Genomic DNA, 20,823 nt, shown 5'->3' with positions numbered 1-20,823 from the left:
TGTTCTTAAAAGTGACAATGATCCATCTGGCGGTGGCCGGCATATTTCACCGGAAATTGTAAATATGACCAATGTTGTTGCGGTTAATCTTAATTGCGATATTATCGAAAACAGTTACAGCGCGGACGCGTCGGTGTCAAGTCAAGCACAGCAGGGGTTTGTTATTTATTCATTTTCACCCAAAGAACCACCAGGGTTTTTACTGATACAAGAACCAATTAATCCGGTTTATCTAAGATGTCATAATAATTCATTATCAAGAATGAATTTTCGTCTAACTGATCAGTCTGCAAATCTGCTTGATCTGCGTGGGGAAACACTCAGCGTAAATCTATTGGTGCGATCCTAATAATAAAAGTATTTAGTGACACTTTACTCATATCATAAATGTCCATAATTTTGATGGGAAAAATCCATGATGGTCATAGTTGTACACGTAAAAAAGTAACACAAAAACCCGATAAAACCTGACAAATTATCATTTTTTTAGTTTTATTAAAAAGGACATTTATTTTTTTATCGGAATATAACTAAATTTGATCCACTCTCCAAATTTATATGAAAATGCTGAATTAGTTGTTCCTTCTGCATGTCTTTGTATTGAGGCAGAATGAATACCAAAATATTTACCAGCAGAGTTCATCGAAAGAAATCCTATCTCTTCGCTGGTCTTTAAATTCACCGATTTAACCGATTTTTTCCAACACTTTTAAGCTTACCAGTATTTCCCCGCGCAGAAATTTCACTTTGAATAATCGCCTGAAGATTATCTATGGAATTATTAAGTGTACTTCCGTCAATGTGATCAATCACAAGACCGTTATCAATTGTTCCGTTGAAACACTCAAATACAAATCGATGATTATAATAATCTTTTTTGGGATGATTTCCGGTCCTAAATTTAATATAACCAGAACTATTGATGCAGCCAACTGGTTTTTTTTAATTTAACGTGTCTGACAACGCCGTCGCATGATGCTTCATAGTTATCAACGATTGGATGTTTCTCGAAGATTGTATCCATATACAATTATTTATTTGTCTAAATCGAAATTTGTCTGAAATCTATTTAAATAATCTTCTTCACATTTGATAGCGATACTACTATCAGCGGATTTTATTATTATAATATCGCTTAAGTTCTCGATATCATTTTACGCCATATTTTACACAAATTCGTGTTTTTCGCCGTATTCCGATACTACATTTGATGCATCTAGTTGGTCCTGGACCGATTTTACGAATGCGCGCTAAATGTTCTCCGCAAAATTCGCCTCGACATGATTTATTGCAACAAATAAATGAACCAACAACTATCCATTTGCATTGATTCATTATTATTTAGATATCTGTTTAAAATATAATAATGAATTTATTCGACCTTGATGAAGCTGAATATGATTTACCTGAAATAAATCGGGCAAAAAAGGAATTTTACGATGATGGAACAGCTCATGTGTGGTCAACGTGGAAAACTAACGGCTTTGATAATACCATGAACGATATACGAGGTAAAAAAATAATTAATTTATTAGGTGATAACAAATACATCTTTAGGATAAAGTTCATAGTTTATAATGAAAATGATGTATGGATTACTCGTGATAAACGTGATCTGGTAATTGGTGGAAACAAATCTGTCGTAGTGAGTGCAAAATCTAAACCGGGATTACTAACATGAATTGATAAACCGTATTATGTTCGCGCTTATCCTGTTACTACTGTCATTTATGGAGTTTATCAGCTTCGTGATAAACCTGACGTTGAAAAACTTGCGCTGATGAAAATGTCGGCGAGGATACATTGTGTAGCTGAACGAGTAATAGAACACTTTACAAATACAAAACGCGGAAATGGTTTAACAGATTTACGACGAGAAAAAATAAATACTTGGGCGGAATCAGTTGCGTGGTGCATCATGTTAAAATTTCCCATGATGGTGAAAACGCTATCGAGGGTGATTTTATATTCATCCGCGTACAAATCTAAAGGAGCACCTATCGTAATTGTTGATCACAATTCTCCTGCTTGGAGTAACGCAGTAACAATATTTCCTCGAGATCGTAGTGTTAAATTCTACCCAGTAGAAAATTCTACTTTAAATATATTTGATTTTATTCATAAAATAAGTAAATCCGATCCCGTATCAGTTTGGTTATTTTCCAGCGATGAACGATACGATCAGTTTGTACGACCTAACGGAGATGTATATAGAAGTGAATCATTACATGAAGCAATGAAGGAATTAGCAGAAAAATATTCAGAAAATCCACAACAATTATTAATTAACTGCTTTACTGTTCAATCAGTTGTCGCCCACGCCGCCAGGGAAGAAAACTCATGGAGGCCAACGCGGCGAGAATTTCTAAAAGATGTACAAGCGAGTTGTATCGAGTACGGTCACGGCGGATTATGGAATACGGAATATTAATACGCTGATATGGTTTCATTTGACATGATAGCGTGTTATCCTGGAAGATTTTTAGGAATGGGCGAATGTGCTAAATACTTTGAACAATTTGGACATCCATGCGACGAGATGACTCGTGTTGCGATTAATGGTCCGCTGCCAGATTTTCCTTTGACAGGTTTTGCCCGTATTATTTAGTTTAAACTCGCTGATAATTTACATAAAATCTGTTATGTTTGGTTTGATAAACAATTTTCAGAGCAAAAATGGGCTCCAACAGTGTTATTACGATATATATTAGATGCAGCGATACTGACGTCGTTGACGGTCAGTGAAGCAATTATTTCGTATCGAAAACAGAATAAACTTTGGTTACCAACGGAAAATGATGACGTAAAAGACTTATGTAGAAAAATAATTGGTAAATTCATTCAGGGTGGCGCATACGATCATCAACGACATCACTGCAGATTAATCATGGACGAAGCCGAATTAGATTTTATAATTGCTGATACAGCCGAGAGAGGAGTATTTTGTAACCGAGAAAGTATTTATTTATCCGACGAAACAAAATTAGGCACCGTAGTTAGTTACAATGATGGGGAATCACCGCAGTATACTTATTTAAGATCATCATAGTTGGCGTACACGAGTATAAACTTACTTTCGATGGTAAATACATTTCCCAATGATGCAGTTAGAGTGGCAACTGATTCGTTTTACGTCGACAGAAAACATCTATCGGAGTTAACGAAATTAACCGGAGATGGTTCAGGGAGCACGTGGAGAATAAAAGATGAAATTATTCTTAACTATTGTATACCAGCTGATGTTGTCGTGGAGGATAAATATTATTCTGGCACTGTATTAGAAATCTCAACAGAACCATCTATACATGATCCCGTCGCGAGATATAAAACCGTTTACGTGAACGGGCCAGGTGGATCAGGAAAACCAACAAGAATAATAGAATTATTTCAAAACTCTGATGCTGTTGTGTTAACGCCAACGCATATATTAGCGCGTGAAATGAAACAACGTGGCGTTAATTCGTGTACGTATCCCAGTTATTTCAGATATAGCGGTGGAACATGGAATTGCTCACGAATGGGTGATAAATGCATCAATATAGTTATTATTTGGGATGAAATTTGTACTGTTTCATTTGATATATTAAAGTATTTCTTGGTTGGTTATCAGCGAAAAATACCGCCGTGATAATGTGCATCGATCACTGTCAACCTAATCCCATTGATGAAAAATCCCCCCATGAGCAGTTAAAGAATTTTGTTGAGTACTATGAAGAGGTTAATACCGATTATAGATCTCTTGATGAGCGGTTAAGTGAATTTAAAAAACTAATTCGGTTAAAATCTAACAAAACTCGGTGCAGTATAATGAGGGAAATAATTCCAGAAACACCAATGAAAGATTTTTTAGATTTATGGACGCCAAGTGATTTAATAGTTGCTAGTAGAAAAATAGTTCGTGATTCTCTTCAGCAAGAATTATTTCAGTTACATAAAAAAATCCCCATTGTTGCAAGTACCGTTATGTTATCGACCAGCGGATACTCGGCGACAAAATATTGACGTTGATGTACCAGGACAAGAAAAACAAAATCTTGTATTAAATGATATTGTTACCGTCGACGTAATTTTGTTGAGGAAACAATTAACGCAACAAAATCACATTGGACGTTAGGATATGCTATGACTATACACTCTTCGCAGGGATTAACTATAACTGATACTCGGGTTTGGATTGTTGATGACCGCATACAATGGTCTAATTTAGTTTATTTAGCCGTATCTAGGGTTTGAAAAATATCACAGCTGAAACGTATTCTTTTAGATGGATCAGTAATAGGCGACGATGAAGGTTATATGATAAAGAAAAAAATATTCAGTTATAAACAATTTGATAAAAAAATAATTATGAATTTGATTTGAACGTCGACGATGTAATATCACTTCGACAACAACAAAATAATCACTGTACCGGTTGTAATTGTATTATGACTTGGAATTATAAAAAATATGATTCAAGACAATTTACCGTCAAAAGAAAAAATAACCATTTAGATCATACGCGAGAAAATGTTACTCTGGCGTGTTTGGAGTGTAACCAACGTGGAATTGATTATCTAAGTGGCTGAGGTGGTAATTGAGTATCAGCGGGAATTACTTGTAATTGTTCACGAGTAAAACCGCGCTGAAGAGCAAGTGAATCAAGTACATAAATTGCTGGTCTACCTGAAGATCTTGTCACGGTGGATATTTTATGTGCTGTTGTACTCCAAATAGGATCTGTTGCTCTTTTTCTGCCACCCTCATCCTCACCTGGTTTATATAAATATCAATAATAATATCACCTAATACTGGCCGAGTTGAGAAATCTCGTCTTTTTATTGGTATAATTTGTTTTGTGATAGCGATTGCTGGCTTCATTGATATTGTTCTTGTTGGTTCATTATTTATTGCTGCTATAACACTCGGTAATCTTGTGACCCATTCTTGAGATCGTTTATCTTCAATAAATTCTCTCGCGTATTGATAACCAAATAACCGTTCAGCAAGTGTTTTATTAAATCGTTCAACAATTGCTTGGTCGTTGTGGATGTTAACTTTTCCACGTCGTATTGTTACATTATTTTGTTTCATTAAAAAAGATACTGCACCCAGAATCAACTTGAAGTAAATTTGGCCACGTTAATGGTCCTCGCTGATAAATTCGTCTAAATACGTCAGCAACTTCAGTAGCTGTTTTAGTTACCAGCGGTTCAGCTTCTTTATATCTGCTTGCGATATCAACTATCGTTAACACATATTTGTAGGTGTTACCGTCGACGGTATCATGTGGTGAAAACATTGTATCGGCCTGATGAACTTCATTAGGAACACTAACATCAAAATGTGCATATTCAATTCGTTTAGGTGGTGATAAATATATTTGCCAAACAGCTTGTTTGGATAACTACGCTGCAGCTGTTCACGGTTTTACTCGAGCAGCATTAGCGAGATTTTTAATAGCTGGTTTACCTCGCCAAAATCCAGCGGAGAATAATAAAGTGCTTCCATAATATTTAATTACCTGCACCCAAAACTAATTTGCTTTTAATTGCAGCATTAATTAACCAGCTTGCCAATCTGAGCTAGACATGCCTGATCGATTAAATTTATTGGATGCTCACCAGGATTTGGATGATCTTGATTATTTAATCTGATATCGAGTCGTGTTCCTGGCCCACAGTAATTATATCCGGGAAGATGTTTTTCTCCTTGGGACTTAGACCAAAAAAATCCTGGTATTAATGCCAACTTTGCGGTGATATCACCTCCGTAAGTTTTTTTTCTAATTGTTTCTGATTTTGTTGGTTTTTGACCAGATGAAGTAAATCTAAATTTCTTTATGCCACATTTCGTACATGTACCAGTAACGGCTGATCTATTGTTGCGCGTGACAACCGTGGTTAGGTTTTCTGTTGGCGTACGAGTTTTACATTTCACACAATATAAATTCATATTATAACTATATTATGAATGTAATTGATTTTTCAGCCACAAAAAAATACGAACCTGTCAAACACCACGCTGCGCTACCAAACTCTATAAGAATGATAATAATTGGTCCATCTGGGAGTGGAAAATCTCAGTTGTTGTTGAATTTGATAATGAGATGGTTGAAATGGGATAAGTTACATTTAATTGTACCATCTGTTGATGATCAGCAATGCTATCAGGTACTGAAAGATTTTAGCGAAAATGCATCATTGATAAATAACGGTGATAATATTATTGATTTTATAACTGATATCGAAGAAGCACCATCAGTTGATGATTTAGATGGTGGCGTAAATAATTTAGTGGTTTACGACGACGTGATGTTGGACAAACAAGCTAATCCTGCAATAATATTTTCTCGTGGGCGACATAAAAACACAGATGTTGATTATGTAACTCAACGGTATTCACAAATGCCAAAAGTAATTAGAGATAATTGTTATGTTTAAGCGGTTTTTAACGGCGTGGATATCCACACGCTAAGAAATATTCATCAAACGTGGTGTAGCGGGGATATGGATTTGAATAAATTTAAAAACTTCTTTAGTCGTGCTCAGACAACAGCGCACGGATTTGTGACTGTAAATTTACTTGATCCTAGAAAGCGATATCGAGTTGGCCTTGATAAAATCCTATGCTAAAAAACTAATCACCACCACGGTAACAACGATGACAATATTTATAGTTGTTCCCGGATTCTTTGACGATTTTTAATCATCGTGGAAACGTTCTATTTTGAAATTCAGCCCCGTTGCGAACATATTTTTCTGTAGGGCTTTTGTAATGGGAAAGCTGCTTGGTCGGTTCGCCCCCGTCCCCCCCCCCCCGCTGCTATCTTTTGGTTAGGTGGACCATATACTGTGTTGTATTTAATGTCTTGTCCTTGTTGTTTCATAATCCTATTATATTACATTTGAACAGAATGCTGATTCATTGTAATGCACGTCACCCACTTAGGGTAAATAGTTGTAACATCACTAGAGTCTAGGATGCGACATTCTCAGGCAGTACAACTGTACCATCACTAGGGTCTAAGACTGTTACTCCATATTCCCAGGAAATACAACTGTACAATCACTAGGGTCTATGACTATGACTCCATCTTCCCAGGAAATACAACAGTACCAGCACTAGGGTCTGTGACTATGACTCCACCTTCCCAGGAAATACAACTGTACCATCACTAGGGTCTATGACTAAGACTCCTAAGCGGAAGCTAACAGTGACTTCTTGTGCCCCTGTGACTGTGCAAGGTTTGAAGAGAGTGCTGTTACATTGCAACATGCTTCCCCCCTTCATTATTAATACAACTGCAGCATCAATAGGGTCTGCAGTTTTCGTGTGGGCATGCCTGTCTATATGTTGGTGATAGCTGCATCTCATTAAGGTAGACCAATGTTTAAAGTTGGAGACGTCTATAAAGCAGGTTAATCATGTCGATTTCTTTTTCTTAATTTTTAATTATTTAACGTTTCCATTTTTTTGTTGCTTTATTTTACAGATGATTTTTGTATTTAGGTATGAAATTAAATGTTTAAGTCTTCAACTTGAAATCAGCATCACAATTATTTATGAAAAATATTTTTAATAACTTGCACAGTTAAAACTATTCATTTTAGATCACTGAAGTTTGGATACTGAGGAAACTTGATAAATGGATACATCTAGTGAACACATATCATCATGTTCATAGGTCACACAACAACATCGTTTGCACAATTGCTGGTATTTTTATTAATATCTGTTTTCACATATTTGTCACTCAAATTAATTATACTGAAACTTAATATATGAAACTGAAAAAAGACAATGTTATCTGTGTCAATGGCTTCCAGGAGCCAGCACAATATTTTTCAAGGATTTTTTTGTGTGTATTAGACTGTATTTTCACTGTCGAATCGTATTCCCATATATTAGATAAATATTTTAGATATAAGCCTACAGGGCGCATTTAAACCTAGCAACAGTAAGACTGACTATTTCACTCTCATATCATTTTGCAAATAACTGTATCAAAGCAATATAATTTACAGCATAATTTGCTTCTGTCCAAATGATTGTTAACATTATCCCTCCGTAAAAATCAACACGTATATTCATTGTTTACAGAATGCGTAAGGGTCGTGGTAGATATATAAAACAAAGGAAAATTACTGTTACGTAAAACATTTTATGTCCTGCAATAAAAAATAGGTTAAATATAGCACTTTAACCGTGTGAAAAAGCTATTGTCAATAGATAAATATAACAGAACCTTTTTTTAGTAACATCCCGAATACAATTGCTGTGTTCCAGAGCTTCCCGCCAATATTTAACACATTCCTTAGTAAAACAGTTAAAACAGTAAACGATGAAGTATTGGATCTAAAGTTCACATATTATTTTCTCCAATAGTTTTATTTCGTTTGCATCAGGGCATATAAATTGCGGGATCATCTACGCATCGTCCATTTTGTTTACATTAGATACAGTGTTCGTAACCATGTTTTAGGAAAGGTCAAGGCTGACCAATGTTCCTACCAGTTGTTAAAGTACGACAGGGGTCCAGTCTACCTGTCGGCTCAGGTGCTGTTCATTGTGACGTCATCAGAATATAGTGACGTATGGCCTTCAACCGTTTAACATAGATATGTGTTCCATCGCCGCAAGAAAATAATTACTCGCTGATTGAACCAAAGAATTTTGAAAAATCTTACCATTCTGCATCAAAACCACAGTAGGCACCATATGCAATCTAAACTAAGTGTACTGCATTTTTCAAAGGGTGTGATTTTCTCCAGCGGCATTTTATTGCATAATTCATAGTACTGCTGTACCGTGATAAGTATACTCAATGGAACTGAAGGCCAGGTTAATGGGGTTATCAAGTGTGACGTACACTAACTGTTTATTCATAGACTGGATTCGAAACTTTAACAAGAACAAAAAAATGGAACTTTAGATTTACGAGTTGGGTATTGAAATAACTGAGGAGGAACGTTTTTAAGAAATGTTACGATCATCCTCGTCATTGTCATCATTGTCAAAGTATTCATCAAAATAATCGTCACAAGAATAACAGTACCTACATCATTGCCACCAAATTTGTATAATCATTATCATTGTTAATATGGTCATTACGATGATCGTTAATTCTATTATTTCTGTAATGTTGTTGCTGTTAATCTTATCCTTCCTGTGTTTTCTTTTTTTTTGAGAGGTGGGAATGGGGGCTTTCAACGTCTAACGGACGCTGTCTGTGTTATGTAGTTTTACTGTTTTTCAGGAATGTTTTATGATAAAATACATGATTTGTGCACCATTGTTTCAAATATATATAACAAATTGCGCGAAAAGCAATGTTCCATTTCTCTTTCTTCTTCATTATAATCATTTTTGTTTGCCACCAGAAAATGATATTGTTTAGCAAATTAAAGGTCAGTGAACTTTATGTTTTCAAAACCATCTGCACGTTTGGCCAGATATTTAGTTTAGTTTGATTTGCTGTTTTTAAGTACAGCAACACAAGTAGGTCATTTAATGCTCAAACAATTGGGATAAAGTGTCTTCTTTTCCGTCTGACCGTCATTCCTTTGTTCTTGTATCCTGAATTGTTACACTGAGTATGAGAGAATTATCATACTGTGTATCATGTTTCAAGAGGATGGATAGATAACAGGGAAAGTTTCGGATCGTGAATTGCCGAGAATGGGGGTTGGGGGTTGGAGAGTGCGTGTAGGAAATCGGAATGCCATCTAAAGTGACAGATGTAATACGGAGACAATTGGAGTAAAGTCTCATGTCCAAGGACATTCTATCAGTCATATTATGATTGAATATTGATCTAGTAATTTACTTTTGCTAGTTGCAGTTTATCTACCTTTTCTGTCAGTCTACCATTGATCTCGTATACTTGAACTTGTCATTTAGTTACTTTCACTTTCCAAGACAACACTTGAGGCCACAAAAAGAAAATGGTTTGGGTGATGTCTCAATAATAAATAATAAATAAATAAATAAATAAATAAATTAAAGATTTTCTTGTTTTTAATTCCGAGTTTGAGACTTTAAAGAATATCATGCTGGCAAAATCTATTTATAATCAAGATTTATTCGTTTAAATGCAGTTGATTTTTTTACTATATCAATTAATCGAAGTCATGATATATTATTTTAAGTTATTAAAAAAAAATGATTGTATGACATAATAGTTAAATGTATAATATCACACATTGAAAATATGTCGGATAATCCACATTGATAGGTGAACATTCGTAACTATGCTTAACCTGATAGGTACACTGACTTATTTTCTATCATATGTAACCATGGCTGTATTTATATATCAAGAGCACAGTCACGTTTTACTTGATTTAAAGGTGCCAAGCACAATCATTTACAGTTTGATAATTAACGGATTGTCCATTGAAGCTCCGTAGAGATTGCAGTTCCCGAAATATATTAAAGTTACAGTGCAGTTACTGGACCTAAATAATAATCTTCATTTTACATTTAGAAGATAAAAAAAACAAAAAAATGAAAAAAATATACATATAATAATGACTCGTTACAAAATTCAAATATGGTCAAAGATAAATGTGCTACAATATAACATTCAGGAGAATAAGATGTTCATTTATGAATTTTAAACCAAAAATATATCAAACAATATTCTGGAAAACGTGAACATTTATATAGTAAATTAAGTGATTATAACATTGAAATAAGCTGCGTCAAACCTGATAATAAGATTGACACAATTATTCCGTGTGAAAAGGAATAAATTACGTTCAGGTGCTGGTTAAAAGATATAATTGACATCATACTGGTGAATTTAAAAGGATACTTCTAAATGCTACTTTTCTGTGTTTAACGATTAGGGTGGATCATGTTATCTGTGTCCAAGTTGTTATATTCAGTTTATCTATCACATACCTGTAGTTTCTAGTTCCATAGTCCTGTCTTCGACCAATCTGCAAGCAGCATATTGTGATACTGATGCCGCCATCGTGACGTTTTAATTGACTGTGAATCGAGGTGAAATGAATTGTCAACCTAACACACTGCCATTCTTAGGACTCCGCTGTAAAAGAAAGGGAACGAACTATATTAATAACCTCCAGCATGTGTGTGTGTGTGATTATGATTTTTAACGTAGCTTTTAACAATACTTCAGTCATATCGCTACGATGTATGCAGTGTGGCAGCTTAAAGTGATGTCTAGCACTGGGGCATCATGCCGCAGACATGTAGCATGATGTCCCACCCAGTCACATTATCCTAACACCAGGCGGACTAGTCCTAACACCAACCACTTAACCCTAAGCAACAACTGTTTCTAACCGTTAATATCTTATTTGTAAGTCATGAGTATGACTCGGCGAGGTTTGAACCCACGACCTCCCGCTTCCGAGGTGGACGCTAAAACCACGAGGCTAGCGGAGCGGTCAATCTCCAGCATGAATCGCTTTATAACTGTAAGGTGAATCTACATAGAGGCCACTGTATTAATAATCTCCAGAATGAATCGTTATATGGATGTAAGATATGAATACCCACTTAAACAGATTTGAAGTTTTGCAAGAATATTATCTCTTTAACTCTTCAGAGATTCGAACCCAGGTCCACGGGTAAACGCACGCACCATTTCATACGCCATCACAACTAAACATGAATAAAAAGAATGATACAAAGTCGGTAGTATATGCACTCGTGCGTAGGAGATACACTCACATTTCGACCTAGTAACTAGTTCCAATCTAACTACAGAGTCATTTCGAACTGAAGTCAAGGTATAAAGAATTAGAGATCTATTAAGCATTCACTAGGGAATCCACGGTAAACACTTTCCATTTTGTTTCGTTTATGTTTGTAACTCTGGAAAATTTTAATGACAATGAATTGGGTAGCCAAAAGAGTTTAAAATAATCGGTTTCAATTCAAAATCGCTTGCTTGTTTAAAGTCACACCTATATCTACAAAAGGTCGGTCATGTGAACCTATACGCTTGAAGTCACACCTGTCTTTCAAAGGCCGATCATGTAACCACATGCCTTTGATGTCACACTTGTATATTATAAGCCGGTCACACAAATACATACCGCTGCAGTCACAGATGTCTTTCAAAAGCCAGTCATGTAAACATACCTGTGAAGTCATGCGTCTAAGAAGTTAGAATATACTTTAAACGCGATTAAATATACTTCATAGGCGTTGGAGTTTGATTCTAACACTTTGAAGATACATGTCAAATCCTGTCAGAGCGGGTTTTACACCCGGGATTGATGAATCTTCAATGTATCATGCAGATGCAGATAAACAAAAATTTGCGGCTCATATCAATCTCTCCACACAGAAGGTTTCATCGAGGAAGGGTTGATAGTGAAATATATAGGTTTGGTGATAACTATGCAGAAATATCTATCTACATCTATCGTCCAATCAACTTTCATAATTAGTCACTTTATAGAAATATACTGCAGTCGGTTGTAAATGGTGTTTAGTCCTATACCCATAGTGAAACCATGACTCATCTATACATCCGACCTAAATACGACTACAAAGACATCCGTCCACTTACGCTTCAGTTATTATAGTTAAGCTGTAAATATGCTCACGCAGATATTATGCAATTGATTTCTACTCGAATATTTTAAAAACATTATATATATATATATATATATATATATATATATATATATATATATATATATATATATATATATATATATATAATGATGTTTTTTGTTTTCGGCAGACGATGTAGAAGGAAAACGCAACTGTCAAACTTTAGAACAAGTAAGCCACTATTAGATAGTGGCATCCCTCGTATAGAACTAATCGTGGCGATAGCCTTGTGCGATTGCGGTTCTGACCACACGTATAACGGACTCATGCATACCACATGAAGAGCGGACCGCGACCAGACTGAGCGTCCTGCTGGTGGACACTGGCAACTGAACACATCATTTTCGGGTCTATACGCTTCCACCCTATAAGACAGAATCATTTTGATGTGAATGCGATGAACAGACTGTATTATGATACAGCATCCGACATCATCTTGGACATTTTTAGCAGATTAAGGGCAGCTGAGTTCAATTTATCATAGGTGGAGTCCCTCTGACATCTCCTTCCCCTGTTGGAGTTCCTCTGACATTTCCTATCGGGTGCATGAATTCTTCTGACATCTCCTATCTACTATCACGTGTTTGATAATATTAGTTTCTACTGCTATTATGGGGTGAATCAACCATAATAATTTGACAACTTTTAGATCCAACATGGGATGAGATCTACTTCGTAAGTCAAGGTTCAGATATGTTAGCCTATCTGCACCTTGGGGGATCAATCAGATATTTAATTGCTTCGAGTCAGTGAATTTCAATGGATGCGATAACAAGCCACCGCATCCATTTAAAATAAAGTTGTTCAAATCTGAATACTGTTCCTCGTTTATCAAGACAAAGTGTGTACACAAATGGAATGGATTCATAAATAAACGATTTTCCACTGCTGGTCCATGTTTGCACAAATACATCCTTTTCCTCAAATACACCTGCAATGGCTTCTTTCTGGTATATAGTCAGACGTTCGATATTAAAACCCACAAAATATCCATTTGAAGTCAGTTGCCTACACCATCTACTGCCGCCGCTTGTACACGCTATTGGTTAGTTGACATTGCATACTAAGAGAAGAAACTCGTAATGCCAATAGATGTCTCCATCATGTCTATTGCAATGCACTCGAATATTTTATCTATCCGCCCGGGTGTAGATCGGCTAAAATATCGGAAATTTGGTTTCCGAAGATGGGGCTGAGAGCGGTCAGAGGAAACTAGATTTATATACAAACGACAAGCCTACCAAGAGATTACGATGTACGTACATTTTTATACACAATCTTCTCTCATACCTGGGCCGTTTTTCATGAATAATGTCAGCAAGCCGTCGTATATCTTCAGCTGCTTCTAGTCGACTGTAGTCGTACATGATAGTCACTCGAACCTGTACCGTATTACTGCCGATGAAATGTGTCGTACATGAAAGTCACTAGAAACTTACACATTGCTATCAATGAAATGTCTCGTACACAATATTCACTAGAAACTGTCCCACATTGTCGCCAATGAAATCTGTCGTACACGATATTCACTAGAAACTCTACCACACTGCTGCGAATGAAATGTGTTGTACGTCAGAATTTCAATTCCGTTCGCATATTCGAAAACAATAATCATTATAATTTAAGAAAAACTTCTAAACACATAAATATGATGGATCATATACTTTATTGCTTATTTATTTATGTATTTATTGTATCTATTGTAATACCAGTTAATAGATTTTTTTACGATAAGATTTGTCTCGTAATCTCTAAGTCAATCTGTTTCCAAAACCCGAGAGAGAGAGAGAGAGAGAGAGAGAGAGAAAGAGAGAGAGAAGAAAGGAAGTTCAATCATCTTGAAAGAGGTGTCACTTGATGATGTTGTAAATACAGCTAGCTACATGTTGGGAAATCTTGGCATGCCAGAGTACTCGGGGTCGAGCTGTAAAGACAAAAGTCTGTTTGAGCTCTGGCGCTTTATATACCAGTTTCTTAAGACAAAGCCAAATATGGCACGTGCCTAGCTCTTTGCGATGGCCAGAATCTCAAGTGAGGCTTCGTAGTCTCTTGCAGATTATCGTCTGGGTCTATGTACGTCATAAGACAGACAATTATACCAAGGCAGCGCGTGGAAGCCATACCTTAGGAATTTTTAGGTTTCCGCAATGTGGTACTTTACGTGTAGATTTTTGTGTGCTGACTTTAGGATACAAGGGAAATGTATATATAAGACGGTTTTTACTTGTTCATAGGGGCCCAATCTCTATTAAGTTGTATATAATTGTAATAAGGAATAAATGGATTCAATCTCAATACATTTTTGACATAATTTATCAACTTACTTTTAATACAATTTAGAGAAAATTTCAATCCTGTTACTTGTACTAAAATATACTGTCCTAATATTATCTAGCAATTTCAAACTAGAAGAAACATACTAAACTACCTATCCATACTGTGTTACTCGTTTTCGTTTCCACAATATCAAATCTTACAAAATAAATGGCATTTCAAAATTGCATAAACCAGAATACTTATTAGGATCACTAACGCCCTACACTCCAGTCTTTGTCAAATCGATTGGAAGTTTATTCATCGTTATCTGAACTCAACCATTATATTTATGTCAATATTGGATAGAAAATAACTCCGAAAGTAATGCCATTCCAGTAACAGTTGATATATTTCTTTAATTGTGTATCCGTGTAGTCAGACTGATATTTGTTGTTGTTATGGGGTTTCGGTGCAAGACAGGCCATACATGGTGGCGAGTGTTACTGGTGGACATGGTACACATGAAAACTCCTGGAAGAACTATCGACTCCACGAGAAGAAACAGTGAGCGCTTGAGACCACTAGGCGATTGGGGGATCCGACTGATATTTGCAAAATATATTGACAAGACAGAAGTTACCGTAAATGTGAATACGGATAATATGACTGATTTTGTATATATTTAGAATGATACTGGCAGGTAACTGCCCCACGGCCATTGTGAACACGGGTAATATGAATGTAATTTAGTAATCAGACAAAGAAGACTGATACTTACAACATTTATATAAATTCCTTAAAATGTAAGGGTCACATTCGGCGACATGTCTTTTTCTACCTTCCCAGGCGAAGTTGTGACGCTTTAAACAAACTCGCCAATCACTGCAGTGAATGTTTGAAGCATGTATGAACAAGCTAGGTAACGTACAGATTACACCACACCTGGCTGATTGTGTTGCAAATTATTATTTCAAAGATTTTTCAGTCTCCCAAATATTTGTCTCCAAAATAGAAAGTTTAAACAATTAATGTGATTTTAAAAAATGTATACACCAGAGAGCTTCTTACAATCACCACCGTTCTCCACTAAAATCTCTACCAAAACGATTGTATGTTCATAGATCTGTTTGAAGTCTGAACTCAGCCATGGCATGTATATATGTCAATAGTGGATAATAAATACCATCGAAAGTAATGCCATTCCAGTAGCATTTTATACACTGACTGGATACGAGTTTCCGTAATTGTGAACACTGGTAGTAGGAATGCCTATTTATGTGTTAGAATAATATTTGCCAAATACATTGACTCAATATAAGTTACAGTAGTTGTGAATACGGGTAACATGACTAAGCTTGTATGTAGTTAGACTTACCCTGGCTGATAACTGGCCAAAACCCATTACGAACACGTATAATATGAATGCGCATTTGTCTAGTACAATAATCATATAGAAATGATACTTACAACATTTCTATAATTCACTCAAACTGGAAGCTTCTTGAATTATCTGGAAGTTGATATATCGACATGTATCTTTTTTTACCTTCCTTGGCATATTTGTGACGCTACAAACAAACCCGCCAGTCAGTGAATAGCATTTCCGAAGCACGCACCAACAATCTAGCTAGGTACTGAATATGTGACACAGTACCTGGCAAAGTTATGCTGTTGGGAATTTTAGTTCAAGGACATTTGGAGGATAAAAATGAATTGAATGGCGATATGTATGTCTGGGTCACGTGCTTTGTTCAAACTAAGAAAGGCAGTAAAGATAAAATAACACGAAATAATGAGCAAGGATCGTATTAGGAGAACACAACGTCGACCTTTGCATACAAGTATTTCTGTTTATTTGATGTTGTTGTTGTTGTAGGATTTAACGCCATTTTGTCAGCACACAATAGGATATACATGGCGGAGGGAAAACCCCGGAAAGAACAACCGACACACGAGAAGCTACTGGCAAGCTTTCTTCTATACCCACACTGGCCGAATCAGAGACTAGAACCCACGCAGACAGAGGTGAGATGGCAGTGATCCGTAACGGAAAGCGCTTTAGACCACTCGGCCACTCGAGGCCCCTGTTTATTTGAATTTTTTAACTCGAATATTTGCATCTATCTATCTGTCTATCTATCTAATAGTTATCCGCCTGCTAGATACTGCTACTGTGAATTATAACCATTGTCCTCCTTTTTCTTAACCGCTCCGGTGGCCTAGTGGTTAGAGCGTCCGCCTCGGATGCGGGAGGTCGTGGGTTCGATCCCCGGTAGAGTCATAGCAAATACTTAAAAACTGGAACAAACACCTGCCTCGCCTGGCGCTCAACATTAATAATTCAGTGTTAGGATTGTTCGGCCTGGTGTCAGGATAATGTGACTGGGTGGGACATCATGCTACATGTCTGTGGCATGATGCCCCAGTGCTAGACATCACTATAACTGCTATATTGCATACATCGCAGCGATATGACTGAAAACTCGTTAAAGCTACGTTAAAAATCCGAATCACACACACACACACACACCTTCTTTTCCTTTTCTTACTAATGTTACCACCACCATCATCATTACTACAAAAATAACTACTACCACTGCAGCTAACACAACTAGTAGTGCCGCTGTTGCTAGCACAACAATCAGCACTCAGCATCTCACCAAAAAGTATTATCAGAACTACTGTCAGGACATCCAATCTGGTCGAACAACTAACACTGCCAATGTAGCGATTATAGCTTCACTCTCCCACTACAATGAAATCAGCACTTATCATCTCATCAAATAATAATACAGGAACCACTGCTACTGTTAATGATGTATTTATTGCTTGTACTCTTAAATTAACTGCATGTTATTTTTATACAATCTCTACCTTCTGTTGCTATTAACACTGCGTTGATATTCATACAAACGCCATCGTATCTATTTTTTTCTTGTACGTTTTTGCTCTTCTTTTGTGTTGCTGACACCAGCAAAGGTGCTACAGATTGTTATCGATGTATTACTGAAACCTACCAAAAATAGGTATAATCCACCAATACAATCACCAGAGTTGCTGCTCCTCTTTTTTCTCTCATCATTTTTCAAAACGCAACTAGCATCATATTCAGTATAAATATATATGCTCATATGATACATTTGGTATAATATATTACTTAGTCCACTTGAAATTACGGCGTTCAGGACGATCTTACAGCAAAAGTAGTATGAAACAAAATTATACGATATACCATCCTGCCTAGTGCACAAGCCTCAAGTCCCGCTGCGCTTGCTAACGCGAGCCATCACAGCGTTGTCGACATTCACCCATCTGTGTTTACTAACGAGGGTCATTACAGCGTTGGCGACATTCACCCTGCTGTGCTTAATAACGTGAGCCATTACAGCATTGGCGACATTCACCCCGCTGTGCTTACTAACGTGGGCCATTACAGTATTGGCGACATTTACCCAGCTGTGCTTACTAACGTGGGTCATTACAGCATTGCCGACATTTACCCAGCTGTGCTTACTAACGTAGGCCATTACAGCATTGGCGACATTCACTCCTCTGTGTTTACTAACGTGAGCCTTTACAGCATTGGCGACATTCACCCCGCTCTCATTACTAACGTGGGCCATTACAGCATTGGCGAAATTCACTCCTCTATGCTTACTAACGTAGGCCATTACAGCATTGGCGACATTCACTCCTCTGTGTTTACTAACGTGAGCCTTTACAGCATTGGCGACATTCACTCCTCTGTGCTTACTAACGTGAGCCTTTACAGCATTGGCGACATTCACCCCGCTCTGATTACTAACGTGGGCCATTACAGCGTTCGCAACAATGACCTCGTTACCTTTGCTAACGTGAGTCATTACAGCGTTGGCGACATTGACCCCGTTGTGCTTCTTAACGAGGGCCATTACGGCCATTACCCGTTTGGTGTGCTGGTGTGGCCCATACAGCGTTACAGACATGACGCCAATGTGTTTGCTTAAGTGGGTCATTATAGCGTTGTTGAGATTGACTCATTGTGTCCGCCAACGTGTGTCACCGTCGTAGACATTGACCCCGCTGAGTTTCCTAACGAGGACTCTTACAATGTTGTCAATTTAGTCGTTCACTGGCTGTGGTAGTGACGGCGGCCATCTTGATGATTGTAGTGGTGATGCAATGACAGCGATTATATTAATATTGTTATTTCCATCTCCACTATTTCTACACTTGTGTACCTATTTAACAAAATATATCTGTTCTCTTCTGATACGTAGGCATTTGTTGCATACTGATAAGTGTTCAAGCAAAATGATAATTATCCAATATCTCAGTACTGTAAAAATGCTGTTATCTATTGTGCGTAAATTACAATAACAAATTGCCTAATTTAGCTCAAGTAAATATATGTTCCATAAAACAAATTGTCCCTGAACATTTAAATGACAGACCTTTGTGTTCATAATATTTAAATTTACGCTCATTACGTTCGATGCATGATATCTGATTATGCCACACCCACCTACCCATTAAGTCTGTTTGCATTATCAATAGATAGGGCCGACAAGGGGGGGGGGGGAGGGACAGCGTATATATCCCCGAGCCCGTAAGGGGGCCGACACGAACAACACTTTTTACTTTTAGAAAAGAAACTTTTTTGTATGAACAAGAACTAGGAGAGGCCAGTGTGTTTCTTACCCCAGGGACCATGATCCCTCTCTACGACCCTGCCAACAACCGTTATTACGAAGTATATTTGAATTGGACTTGGAATCTTGTTCAAATATTGTATAAACACTACAACTGTCCACAAGACGGTCTCTCAATATGCCTCTATGTATTTTTAAAAAAAATGGCGTCCACGTTCCTTTGTCTTCACACATTCTTTTGTCCTCGTGGAAATAATGCCTCACACGTTCTTTTGTCCTTATAGAACTTGCCCCGCGCTTCAGGTGTTGTTTACGTTTAGTAGTAAATTAATATTAGTGACAATATGGCATTTTAATTTTCAAGGATGAGTTATAAAACAAGGTCAAATTTCATTTGAAAGATCGCATCTGTTGCTTTCCGGATGACTTGTTAGAAGCAACAAATTCAAGGTAATAGCTTTCGATTGTCGTTTCTTAACTGGACACTCTTAGATGGACATAGTGAGTTCGATCTGTTTAATATTTCTCTGCAACGGCGTTATCGATATTACATAACATGATGATATGAGAGAGAAAGAGAGAGAGAGAGAGAGAGAGAGAGAGAGAGAGAGAGAGGGAGAGTTGGCTTGACTTATATACCTCAAGTTTCCTCTTGGACAACTTGTCTATTAGGCTGTCTATTTGGTGTGTGTGTGTGTGTGCGTGTGTGTGTGTGTGTGTGTGTGTGTGTGTGTGTGTGTGTGCGATATGGATTTTTAACGTAGCTTTAAAAAATCAGTCATATCGCTACGATGTCTTTAGCGTGGCAGTTTATAGTGATATCTAGCACTGAGGCATCATGCCGCAGACATGTAGCATGATGTCCCACCCAGTCACATTATCCTGACACCAGGCGGACCATTGCTAAAACTAACCTCTTAATGCTGAGCGCCTAGTGAGGCAGATGTTAGTACCATTTTTGTAAGCCTTTGGTTTGACAGGACCGGGGATCAAACTCGAGACTTCCAGCATCCGAGGCGGACGCTATGACCACTAGACTACCGGAGCGGTTGGGGGAGTATGTGGATTAGTTATGGCACTCATAACCTTGACCATATATATATATATATATATATATATATATATATATATATATATATATATATATATATATATATATATATATGTAATTTGCTACGGTTCTTTCAGTCATAACTTATTTTGGGTTAGCCTGGTACTGGCTTGAGGTGAAATGAATGCAGTATTTTCATTGTGGTGTTGGTATTGATATTTCTGTACAAGATAAGGCTAGAACGACAGAGGAGATTTTAGAGAAGAACTAAATAATGTGTGCTATTTATGATGTAAATGAATACAT

General features: G+C 36.9%; 1 protein-coding gene across 1 annotated transcript in view; it reads right to left on the bottom strand.

Moving 5' to 3' along the window:
- Positions 1-16,441, bottom strand: part of LOC149774367 (uncharacterized) — a 90,622-nt gene extending 74,181 nt beyond the window's left edge. The window contains exons 1-2 of the mRNA XM_089945369.1: positions 16,303-16,441; positions 10,888-11,035 (exon numbers count right to left, since the gene is read on the bottom strand). Coding sequence (XP_089801495.1) covers positions 10,888-10,960 — 73 coding nt within the window. The 5' untranslated portion in view covers positions 10,961-11,035; positions 16,303-16,441. The remainder of the gene's footprint in view (positions 1-10,887; positions 11,036-16,302) is intronic.
- Positions 16,442-20,823: the final 4,382 nt, after the last annotated feature.

Source organism: Sinohyriopsis cumingii, unplaced genomic scaffold (assembly GCF_028554795.1).
Source record: "Sinohyriopsis cumingii isolate HCF-2022 unplaced genomic scaffold, ASM2855479v2 utg000305l, whole genome shotgun sequence".
NCBI lineage: Eukaryota > Metazoa > Mollusca > Bivalvia > Unionida > Unionidae > Sinohyriopsis > Sinohyriopsis cumingii.
Note: the sequence above shows the minus strand (reverse complement) of the source record. Positions and strands in the feature narration are given on the sequence as shown.